General features: G+C 45.3%; 1 protein-coding gene and 1 pseudogene across 7 annotated transcripts; both read right to left on the reverse strand.

The window, feature by feature from the left end:
- Positions 1-411: 411 nt before the first annotated feature.
- LOC124693228 lies at positions 412-3,226 on the reverse strand (annotated as a pseudogene).
- Positions 434-9,407, reverse strand: LOC124693229. Of its 7 annotated transcripts, none has more exons than XM_047226695.1 (10): positions 9,296-9,407; positions 7,081-7,218; positions 6,106-6,390; positions 5,760-6,025; positions 4,262-5,629; positions 3,937-4,024; positions 3,697-3,765; positions 3,463-3,563; positions 3,268-3,352; positions 434-3,171 (listed from the first exon to the last, which is right to left on the reverse strand). In XM_047226695.1, the coding sequence occupies exons 3-6, from the start codon at positions 6,379-6,381 to the stop codon at positions 3,985-3,987; spliced, it is 1,950 nt and encodes a 649-aa protein (XP_047082651.1). In that variant the 5' UTR covers positions 6,382-6,390; positions 7,081-7,218; positions 9,296-9,407; the 3' UTR covers positions 434-3,171; positions 3,268-3,352; positions 3,463-3,563; positions 3,697-3,765; positions 3,937-3,984. The 7 variants fall into 7 exon arrangements, with proteins under 7 accessions (XP_047082651.1, XP_047082649.1, XP_047082650.1 ...); XM_047226693.1 differs by having other exon boundaries at positions 3,697-3,808; XM_047226694.1 differs by having other exon boundaries at positions 3,697-3,846.
- Between the last annotated feature and the right edge of the window lie 2,271 nt (positions 9,408-11,678).

The raw sequence follows: 11,678 nt of genomic DNA on the forward strand, positions 1-11,678 counted from the left end.
CAACTCCATAAGTTACAAGTGAGTGCATGCACACTGAGAGTCCAAGACATTGATAAAGATTTATCTTCATGTAATGCTTTCATATCCAGTGCAATTTGTTTCAGCTGCAGAGCATATATGATTATATAACAGAGGTCAAGAAATATGTAGGCAGCTCCACTTATCTGCTAGTTGTGGATTGTAGAGTTCAAACCTGTGCTTCAGGTATCATCCTTCTCATTACACTGGAATGTCTGTCAGCCTTTTTCCCCATCAACCTTCTTCTTATGCCTTCTCTCACTGAAAGATCCACATAATCACATGGAAATGTAAGTATTAAAACTACCAAATTAAAGCACTCAAACCAGAATAGCAGCAGCACAATTTATCCAGCAGTCTGCTTTTCTTCGACATGAATGACGCTCATCAACAGAAAAAGTAAAACTCAGGCAAATGTCTTAAACAGATGCATACAAAAATACAAGCACGAAGAGCTCATAGTCCGTCAAGCACACGTGCACATCCGTTACACAGCTAAACTTCAGTTATTACACACAGGCAATAGTAAATAGTTTCTGCATCAAGATCAAAACGCTGCAAAGAAAAGTTCCCTATCTTCAGAATCAATCTGCTCCAACATCCTTCACGTCAACGGTGAACTCGTACTCCTGGTCGAAGCCCAGGTAAGAGTCGGACATCAGGTAGATCATGTAGTCCTTCCTCCCTGGCTCCGCGTCAGCGGTGAACTCAAGCTTCACACGTGCCCTCTTTCTGGAGGGCGACCCTCTTAATTGCCAGCAGCTGCTTGGTGGAGCCAGAGGTGTCGCCGACCACCAACCACCAGCCTTACTCCTTGGGCTTCAGGAACCTCGGGGCATGGACCGGGCCAACCTCAGAAGATGGCAGGTTCGACATGTCGCGCTCCAGAGTGACCTGCAAGGTTACGTTGTCGCCAGCCCAGATGTCGTCGCCCTCGCGGACCTCATAAGCCATGTCGACGTTGGGGAACCGTTTGAAGAATTCGCCGATGTCCTGCAGCTGAGAGTTTGATAGCTGCAGCAGATCCCGCATCTCATCAGCACTGATCTCAGCCAGATCAAAGATGCTCTCGATGGGCTTCTCTTTGTTTTCCATGCATCTCCGGGCTAGGTCCTTGGTGAAGTGTGGAAGCTGGAGCAGCACAGAGTCACGATCCCACATGCCTTAGGTAACCATTTGACTCAACTCCATTGCATTCAGAGCAAGAGTGAGCCATCCACTGCTGGAGATAACATCAACCATTGCCTGGAGCAGTCTATGGGCAGAAGGAGGATCTCCCGCTGGTCAGCTGCCAGGTTCCCTACCACCGTGTGCCTTGCAAAGTGGGATTGCAGTAGAGCGTTGGCCTTCACATGTGGATCACCATACTTGGGCTTGTCAATAGAAAATCTCTGGTGACGAACTAGCCTCTCAATGTATTCTTCTTCACCTGGGCGAGTTGGAAGCTCTGCGTACTTTGATGCAGAAGCTAGAATTTCCAGGAGGCCTTTCATCTTCGTCTTCTGAGTGAGCATCGAACTGAACCGTTCAATAGTCGTGTAGCTAATGTAGTAGTATGCAGCAATGAGACCAAGGTTGAACGGCTTCAGGTACATATCCTCCTCTACAGATACACACTTGCTTGATTCTAGGTCATTCAACACTGTCTCGATTAGCTCAGAAAGATGATCTGACAGATACCTGTGACTTACACCCTGCAGATTGTAGTAGTTAGGGTTCTTGTTCAGCCGCCGGTACATGAAAGTCCAGGTATGATAGTCCATGGCATCTTGCTTGTTTTCTACAACACCGACAACAACCTCAGCATTCATATGGTCATGCAAGAAATGGTGAAGATGACTCTCCACAGGGAAGGCCTCAAGGAGGAACTTCTGGTAGTATTCCTTCCGAGGTGCATGGCACAACATAACACATTTCCCCAAGCTATCCTGAAGAGGCCTGCTAGCGTGACCCATCATCTGTAGCAGATCAGTGATTGGATAATCGGTATGAGCACTCTCCCTACCATCATAATATTGGGTTCCCATCACAACAACTAGATGAGCAGGCAACGATCTCCCCCAGCACATTGTGCTACTCGCAACACACACTTGGATCCTCCCACCAAGGAAGAGCTGGGTTACAAGTTCCTGGTCAAGGTCACTAAGGCCCTCATGCAAGTAGCCCACACCACATCTCAGTGCATTTTGAAGTGTTTCTTCATTAACACCTCCAATAAAAGTATCCATCTCATCTGTCGACCCAAGAAGCAATGGCGTTCCACCAGCCTCAGCACTTGAGTATGCACACAGGTCCAATGCAGTCAACCTTGCATGCTTACATGTCGGTACAAACACCAGGCAGGCTTACCACTCTTTGCATGCTGTGTGATAGCAGTGTATGTAGGCTTTGCCATTGCTTGCATTCTTGCCTCAAAATTTGCTATATCCACACCCTGAACGTGTATTTCTAATGGAACTGGTCGCACTGCTGGAGGGAAGTTGAAAAGACCATGAGAGGTGGCACCAATCCATCCTGCAAGATCTTTAGCATTTCCAAGTGATGCTGAAAGCGCCACAATCCTAATGTTACTGCCAATATGGCTTGAAATACGCCTCATCCGAGAAACAACGACTTCCAGGACATGCCCCTTTTCAGATCAATTAGATGAAGCTCGTCAACAATAAATAAGCTGACTTGTTGGATGTGCTTTCGCTGCTTCCAACGTCGAGAAAGTGCATCCCACTTTTCAGGAGTACTAATAATGATCTCCCCTTTGTCAAGAAGCTTCAAATCAGCTGCAGTTTCACCAGTTAGCTCCACTACATGGGCAAATTCTCCAAATTTCTTTGACCAGTCCCTGAATCTTTCTTTCGCAAGAGCCTCAATAGGAGCTATATACACAACCCGCATGTTAGTTTCCCCAGATACTGCCTTCTGATGGTTCCTTAGTATAGCAAATTCTGCGCATTGCCACTGCCTGTTGGCGCAGCAACCAACACGCTGTCATCACTGTTATACAGGACAGTGAACACTTGAGTCTGGATGGGGTTGAAATGTTTAAAAGCACTATAAAGACCTTCATATCGTGCATTCCTCAATGCAGTAACAGGTAGTGGTTGCAGATCAAGCAATTCAGTTGGAGGAGCATATTTTTCTGGAAGAATCAAGTGCCTAAAACAGACAGGAAGAATTGTCTGTGAATCAAGTAACATTTTAATAACTTTACAAATTACAAATGTATCATGCTAAGAAGTTCCAGTTCCTTACATTTTAATATATTTTGTAGATTCAACAACCATTTAACAATGTGTCATAACTAATTATCTTCTATACTGTCACCCATCACGGCATCCTGATACGATACATATTTTAAACAAGACTGATACTCTGAAAACAGATGAGACAGATAGAGCAATAGGAGGGAAGAAAAGTGAGTGCAGAGAGACAACCTAATTGTTTTACCTGTTCTACAAATCCACCACTAAGGAACAAATACTGGGGCGGAGGAAACTACCATGCATTCCAGGCCACTTTTTATCCTTTTATCAGACAAAAACCAAAGCCTGCAAAAAAAGGGAAGAAGTAGAAGATGTGAAGACCAAGTTCGAACCTTTATATACATAAATGACATGCAACTAAGCTAAATGCGGTTACATATACTAAAATGTTTGAATGTTGAACTGCAACCAAACCCACCTGAAGTGACAAGTGTATATTTAGAAAGATCAACTTTCACCACATCCTTGTCTCCCATGTTGCAAGGGACTGGTCAGAAAAACACCACTCAAACCCCATTCCTATCTCCCATCTACTAAAACACGATAATTAGTGCTCTGTACATGATACCTGTACGAGAAGTGATTAACACCATCTACTAAAACACGATAATACGCGAGATGCACAAAGTAGGGCAGTAAATAAGTTGTTTGTAGTCACCTCATATTTTCTTGCCCGTGCTGGGAGGCTCCTCAACGATTTGGGACTCTAGTCCTGCAATCCAAAAAGCAGTTTGTTCCCCCTCTGCCTACACATCAGCTGAGTTCAACATAACATAAGCACCAACATCATGCCATCACGTAACATTCAAAGAACATATCAAAAGGAATGTAAGAAAGCAGGAGATATGCATTTCTGTAATCTGGGTATCAATGATAAAGAATATCTGAAGTACCCACAAGAACAGACTGAAATAGAGATGACAGGTTTAATAAATTAACTACTAGTCAGAATCACTAAAGTTTGAGTTAGTCAAAGTGCTCACATCTGCTTCTCAGTCCCCTTCTTCTTTTTCTTCTTCTTCTTCTTGTTCTTCTTGCCGTTCTCTTCAGAAGAAGAACTGTTATGCTCAGCTTTGTCAGAACTCACAGCAACATCTTCAAACAATCTCTGAAGTTGCTTCTTCTGCTTATTACTCTTACGATTCTGATGCCTTTGTGCCTCTTCCCAAGAATTGCTCTTCAGCTGTTGCTGTTGCTGCTGGTGCTCCTGCTGCTTCTTCCTCTCTGCAACTTCTATGGACATTGCAACTTCTTCACATGCCTTGCTCTGCTCAGCTTTAATGGTCTTCTGATGTGCACCTTTTGATTTCTTCACAGCTTGTACTGACAATGCCTTGTGTTCCTCTTCACAGGACTTGCTGTCCTCAGCTTCTTCAGTACCCTTGGTAGCTTTCCGGCTCTTCAGCTTCTTGTTCTGCTTCCTGAAACCTTCTTCGGATCTCTCCTCGGCTTCCACTATGATTGCCTTTTCTAACTTCCCTTGATAACAATCGCCCTCGTCTTCAGGAATAACATCCTTACTTCCTCCACTGAACCTCCTTAGCTGCTTGTCTTTCTTCTTCTGCATCTTCTTCTGATGTTTCTTGAATTCCAGTTCTTCATCAACTGTTTCCTCCTCAGCTTCTATACCTTTTTCCTGATCAGCTTCCTCAGCTTCTCTTTCCTCAGCTTCTCTTTCCTCAGCTTCTCTTTCCTCAGCATCTCTTTCCTCAGCTTTTCTTTGCTCCTCAGCTTCTCTTTCCTTCCTAGCAATTTCTTGTTCAAATAACATTTGAGCACTAGCTTCGTCGGACCTTTTCTTAATATAGAATTCACCATCATACCCACGGTGACGCATTAATATGTCAAGGACCATGGTTATATCACAATTCAAAAGCAATAGCTCCCTCCCGACAAGGTAAAGTCCCCTCTTATCAGGTTCGAAATGCAGTGCAGTCGCATGCTTCCGCAACATCTGACCAAGTTTATTAACTGCCTTAGCCATCATCTGAGCAAACGGATTTTTTTCCTCCGTGTAGCCCTCATCTCCCTTATGTTCTGCCCTGTAGGCATCAGCTAAAGGCTTGTCTAGATAGGCAATATAGTGTTCAAATACTAGTTTGCATAGTGTTGACCAATCATTGAACAAGGCCCATAAGTGCGGACTAGGCTTCAGCGGCTCAACACTACTAGCATGTTCCATGAAAAATAATTGCAGCAACTGAAACCTTTGTGCTTCACCTAGAAGAACAAACAGGGTAACAAAGTAGTTCTTCCCTTCACTTGTATTCTTCTGGTGTGGATTGGACTGCATGTCAGCAAGAAATCGAAATATATCCTCAAGCACATGGGCTCCAAATCGGACTTTCGCACTGCCATAAAAGCGATCAGACAATCAAAAACGGCATGATCTTCAGAAACACATAACTTTCACATTGTGATGATTAGAATACACCAGTACACTATCAGATCATTAAAGGGCAGCAGGAATAAGGAACTTACAGTTTGCCGTGGGTCGTGGTGTAATTAAGTTTGATTTGCTTCCCAAAGAATGCAGGTAGCTCAACATCAGCAAATACGCACCAAGGGGTGCGCGCCCTTTCGGCCTCGGTTTTGAATACCCGGAATGCTACGATGTAATTGTCTGACTGTCTAACGACAATCTCAGCCCTCTCTCTCTCAAGTCTGTGCCGGCCCTTATTCCAGCCATGTGCACGGGTGATAGACACAATATGATATGAGTGGTCTTCCGCTTCTCGGCCATCATCCTTGCAATGAGATATAATAGAAACAGTTTAAAAAACTAGAACATTTTGAAAAAATTAAGTTTGTGAAGAAGAGGATCTACCTCTTCTGGATAGTCAATTGTCACGGGGATTTCAACTTCACTTCCATCATACTTGCTGCCAGGGACATTTAACACCGCAATGGACTTGTACCACTCAAGACGCCGATCATACAACCTCTCAAAATCGCTCGGGGTAGGTTCCGTATTAAAAGGAAAAATCCTAACACATCTTTTGCTTTGCTCCTTCATGTTTTCCAAAGATAGTAAGCGAGCGGCATTTCTTTCAATAAAGTACCTATTCAGTGCCTCTTGCGCTACTTCTCCCCTATCAGACATGGCTGCAACCTACAAAACAAGTAGCACAATCCAAGTACCGAGTCAAACCAACGGGCACATGAGTGCGCAAGTCCTATTTGAGTCAGAAGACACAAGCTGACTTCAAATAGGACTTGCGCACTTCATCCTAAAGGTGTGTCCCCTATCAACAATTGAAGAAGGTTTGTGCACTAATGAATGAACAATATATCACCCAGGAAGTACATTTCAACCAATAACTGAATAAGCCCAATGGCTGCATGCCTGAATGGCAGGGCATCACAAAGAAACGAACTCACCAAAAAATAGCAAAACAAAATCCCATAAAAATGCACAATGTCTGCAAATTAACCAGTTAGGGACGATTCGATAGCATCAGACATGGCATGGACTAATGACCATCTAGCTGACTAGCTTCTGTAGCAACTTGCATTGTTCAATACCCTGCTCTCTCCTTGCTGGACCAGAAAATTCTACGTCTAGATAAAACATAAGCCAAGAATTCATAATCTAACTAAGCGCCTTGCCTACAGATAGATCATACATGGACAAACAACCATAGTCTGTGGGTAGTTTAGCGAAAGACATGGAAATGGTGTGCATCATCATCGGAACATATCAGCTGTAGCTAGCACCTTGATCAGCTACTTGTTATTGATATGAATAATATGTACTGCAATTATGGATTTTCCAGTCATAAGGGCACAATAGGAAGCTTACCTTTGAAAAAAAAACCCACAGAGCTTCAGGATGTTATTACCAACTGATTTGCTTCCTTTTGTGGAGTGGGCAAATATTTCTGTCTGTTGCAGTAGGTACTAGAATGATATCTCTTGGATTTGTAGAAGAGCCTTCGGCCTACAATCGAAACAAATTCTGGACATGTTAAATTCACACTCAGTATAGCATTTCAGGCCAAGCCAAGTGCAGTACTGCAGCTAACTGGTCATACAACTTCACCTTAACAGGAGTTTAGGATTTCAGAGTTTTAGGAGAAGGGTACTAACATTTTGAGCTCGTTTGGTATCCAGGAATTCATTTCATTTGTAGCATTTTGAAATGAATTCATGCATTCATTTCATTTACATTGTAATTCCAGAAATAGACTTGTTTGGTTGTCACAGGAATTGCAAATGACAATAGAATTCAATATTGAATTTGTAAATGGCTTCCATGTACTAAAATAAAAACGCACGCATCACGTGATTGCAACAAGTATTTCTCATAACTTTTTATCCTTAAAACATTCTACAAAATACCGAAACATAGATCATAATCCACATATCTTCCCAGCCAGCCAACACATAAACAAACTTCATGTTGCGGTCACAGACGCCCAACACATTTGTTGTTATGGCCTTCTTCCTATTCCTATATCTACCTTGCTTGCGTAGCGGAACACGACATCAACATGTGTGCCATCTAAGGCTCCAAGTCCATCGGGGAACCACCTCCATTTGTGATCCTCGGGTAGTTCAGTAGCAGGGTCTGGCAACTTGATGATTTCATGGGATAAAGAAAGAATGGCTCCTAACACCTCATTGAAATGTCTACTAATTGGCTCAAGTGTCAACCTATAGGTGCTACGAATCAACCTAAACTTCATGCCATGGCTAAGTACAAGCAATACAATGGTCACAGCCTCTTCAACGGTCACATGAAAGGTGTCTTTCAGTCCAGCCCTTTCACATAACATGGCACATAGGTCAAAGAAGGTCCTTTTGGTAAACCTTAGAGTATCATAGCAATATAGATTTGGACCCAGGTAAATATTCCTAAGCATCTGCCTCCTAATTCTAGTCTCGGCCTCTTCCTCACTGAAATCACCAAGCTCAACTATCTTTCTCCTACAATACATATGTTGAGCTACTGCAACTACGGTAATAAAGAACCCAGCTGCTGCCCGCTTCCTTTTCTTCCTCTTCTCATGATATAACTCTAGTGGTAGATCAGTCATCTGCAAATATATTTTCTAAGAATCAATCAATCAGCCTACCACCACTAGGCAAGCAAACAAGGATTCATGAAGGATCGAGCAAGAAAAAAGAAAGAAGCAATATATTATCACACATTTATAGCCCAGGATTAGCATTCATAGTTAGGTGTATAGGTAAGATGATTTTTGCTACCGGCTAATACAATTCACCAACAGGGTGCATAGTCAAGGGCTAAGTGAGTCATTATTTTTAGAACCATGTAGCAGACACACAATTCACCAACCACCAGAGAAAATTGTAAAGGCAGCCTAACAACCAATTCACAACAAATGGATTAATCAGCAATGTCGTGAGTGTAAATAAATACATAGCAGAACTACTGCAACAAATGTAATTTGATACTTTAGAAAAATCTGACCAATAATAAGCATCAATTCTAAAAAATAGTAAATGTGGGAGGGATTTGAGCCTGGGCCTAGCACACTGACCATGCACCTATGCAGAAACCAAAGATGCACGCAATATACTATCATGGTCGGACGTACCATGTAAGTTACATGGATTTGAGAGCAACATTCAAGCTGTTGAGACCCTGATCGTCACTACCATCAGCAGACTAAGTGGATCCTAATCATCACTACCATCAGCAATATTCAAGTTACATGGATTAAGTGCGTGGCAGACTGAATCCCATTCTAGGCCAAACAGGTCCAAGAACTAAACACTGACCATCCGGTCGAGCATCTTGCGTGCAGGGGCGTGGCCGCAGGTGGGCAGTCAGTTGTCAGCCACGCGAGGCCGACGCGGCTAGCTTCGCCCGGATCCCCACGACGTCGGCACGACCACGGATCACCAAACTCACTACAAACCGCGTCAAGTACAAATCCTCTCCACCAGCTCCCATCTACGTACAGCTACGGAAGAGTACAAATCTACCAAGATCCAAGCGGGTAGAGATAGGGAGAGAAAGGAGCGAGGTGAGGGAAGCTCGCGCATACCGTTCTTGGCCGACGAGGCGGTGGGGGGAGGACCGGTGAGATGGGATCGGGGATGGAGGCGGCGATGCGGTTGGTGGACGAGGGGGCGATGTAGAGGGAGAAGGAGGCGGCGACGCGGGCGGAGGAGGAGGCGGCGACGCGGGCGGAGGAGGAGGCGGCGAGGCGGACGTTGGGGGAGGAGGCGGCGAGGCGGACGTCGGGGGAGGAGGAGGCGGCGGCGAGGCGGACGTCGGGGGAGGAGGCGGCGGCGACGCAGACGGGGGACGGGGAACGAGAGAAACGCGAATGACTGGGTCTCACTCGGGAATTGTGTTTACTCGTGGTCTCATTTTGGTGGAATTCCCAAATAAAATGATGGCCCAATTTTATGGCAACCAAACAGCCCATCTGTGAAATTCCAAAATGAATTTCAGGATTCCAGGCCCAAATGATGGATACCAAACGAGCTCTAGTAAATTGTTACTAATAAAAGTTTAAACCGGGAGTTGATATATAGTCAATGCATTGTAGAAGAGGTATTAGCACCTGGACTACATAAACTTGCACATAAGGAGCAAATTAGTACAGAAACTTGAAAAAGAAGGCGCCGTGGTACACCAACTTGCGATGCTTTGCATAGATCATACAAAACCAATCAGGAACTGCCACATTCGCTGCCACGCTGGAAAAAGATGCCCCACGATGGTCCAGAATTTTTACGGAAACCCCCCTACAAAATGTGAATTCTGCAACCGAGGCCATATCCCCTGAAAAATCATCTTCTCCAATCATTCCAAATCGGCGAGATTCCCTAACCCTGGACATCGGGGGAGGGCCGCCAGGCGCGTGGGCCGGTGGGCGGCAAAGCTGGGCGTCGGTTGCTGGTATACGAGAGAGGCGGAGGCGGCGGCGGAGGGGGGAGGGCCGCCAGGCGCGTCGACCGCTGGGCGACGAGCAGCATGCTGGCTGTTGGGCGACGAGCAGCGATGCGGAGGCTGGTGGGCGGCTAGCGGCGACACGGAGGTTGCTGGGCGAGGACCGGCGACGCGGAGGTTGTTGGGCGACGAGCAGCGATGCGGAGGCTGGTGGGCGGCTAGCGGCGACGCGGAGGCTGCTGGGCAACGACAGGTCGCTGCTACATCGAGCGGCCACTACGTATTGGGATGTCACTGCCTTTGTGCTTGCCGAGAAAGGAACCGAGCAATGAAGCTTCATAGAAGCTCTTTGCAGAGAAGATTTAGTTAACCCATGGAGAAGATGCAAAGAAGTATGGAGATGCTTTTTCTAGAGGAGAGTGGCATAATTGTGTTGTGTTTTTACCCAAGTATAGAGATGAACAAGAACAAGGAAACAAGTCTGGCATTTGTATCGATAGTAATTGTGTTGTGTTTGTACCGTAGTCTGGGGCAGCGAGCGGTGACGCAGAGGCTGGTCGGCGACTAGCGGCTCGGAGGCTGGTGGGCGATGAGCGACGTTTTGGAGGCCGTTGGGCGACGAGCTGCGATGCGGAGGTTGGTGGGCGGCGAGCGGCGACGCGGATGCCGGTTGGTGACGAGCGACGACGTGGATGCTGCTGGTCGACGTGTGGCGACACGGATGCTGCTGGTCGACGAGCGACGCGGAGGCCAGCGCTACATCGAGCGCTATTGGGTTGTCACTGCCCTTGTGCTGGAGAGAAAAAATCGGGGATTCAAGATGCATAGAAGAAGCACTTTGCAGAGAAAGGTTGCAGTAAGCAACACACCTTTGTATAGTACATAGATGATTTTTCTAGAGGAGAGTGGCAGAATTGTGTTGTGTTGTACTAAGTATAGAGATGAACAAGAACAATAATACAAGTCTAGCATTTGTATCAATGTAATGGTGTTGTGTTTGTACCAATGTACGTGTTGTGAATAAATGTATTGCTTATTTCTGTCACTTTATCTTGAGTTTGTGCTATCTAGCCAGGAAGCACAATATGCACATGGTTACTGTAATTACCAAATAAGCAAAAAAAGGAGAAAAGTAACACACCGGCGTGAGAAAGCCACGACATGATATGTCCTGTGGAAAGTGCGAACATGCCATGCCCCTTAAACCTGGAAGGATCGTACCTTTAGAATCTATAGTAGGCAGTGGACATATAGAATCCTATTTGCACATAGTCCCTAGTGCATAAGAAAAAATTACCATGTGCCGCTGTGTCAGCGAATGGAGGCCACCAGTGGGAGTTTCTCCTAATTGGCGTAGACAGTAACCTCCAGGGAGCAAGAACGACTACTGGTACGACGACCCAACCGTCATCCACACCCACGCAAACATCCTGGCAGGTCCTCCTTGGCTCATAGCCTCATACTGTTGCTAAAATTTGCAAGTATCAAATCAAATTATCTGAGAATATCTCAATTGATCTATGGCAATC

The sequence above is a fragment of the Lolium rigidum genome, chromosome 2 (assembly GCF_022539505.1).
Source record: "Lolium rigidum isolate FL_2022 chromosome 2, APGP_CSIRO_Lrig_0.1, whole genome shotgun sequence".
NCBI lineage: Eukaryota > Viridiplantae > Streptophyta > Magnoliopsida > Poales > Poaceae > Lolium > Lolium rigidum.

Bases quoted from the DNA above. Each gene is read 5' to 3' on its own strand.
- LOC124693229 (XM_047226696.1), bottom strand. From the start codon at position 6,381: ATGTCTGATAGGGGAGAAGTAGCGCAAGAGGCACTGAATAGGTACTTT. The intron at 6,026-6,105 runs GTAGATCCTCTT...TCTCATTGCAAG, and splicing joins CAATTGACTATCCAGAAGAG to GATGATGGCCGAGAAGCGGA. The intron at 4,025-4,261 runs GTGAGCACTTTG...GCTGATGTGTAG, and splicing joins AAGGGGACTGAGAAGCAGAT to GCAGAGGGGGAACAAACTGC.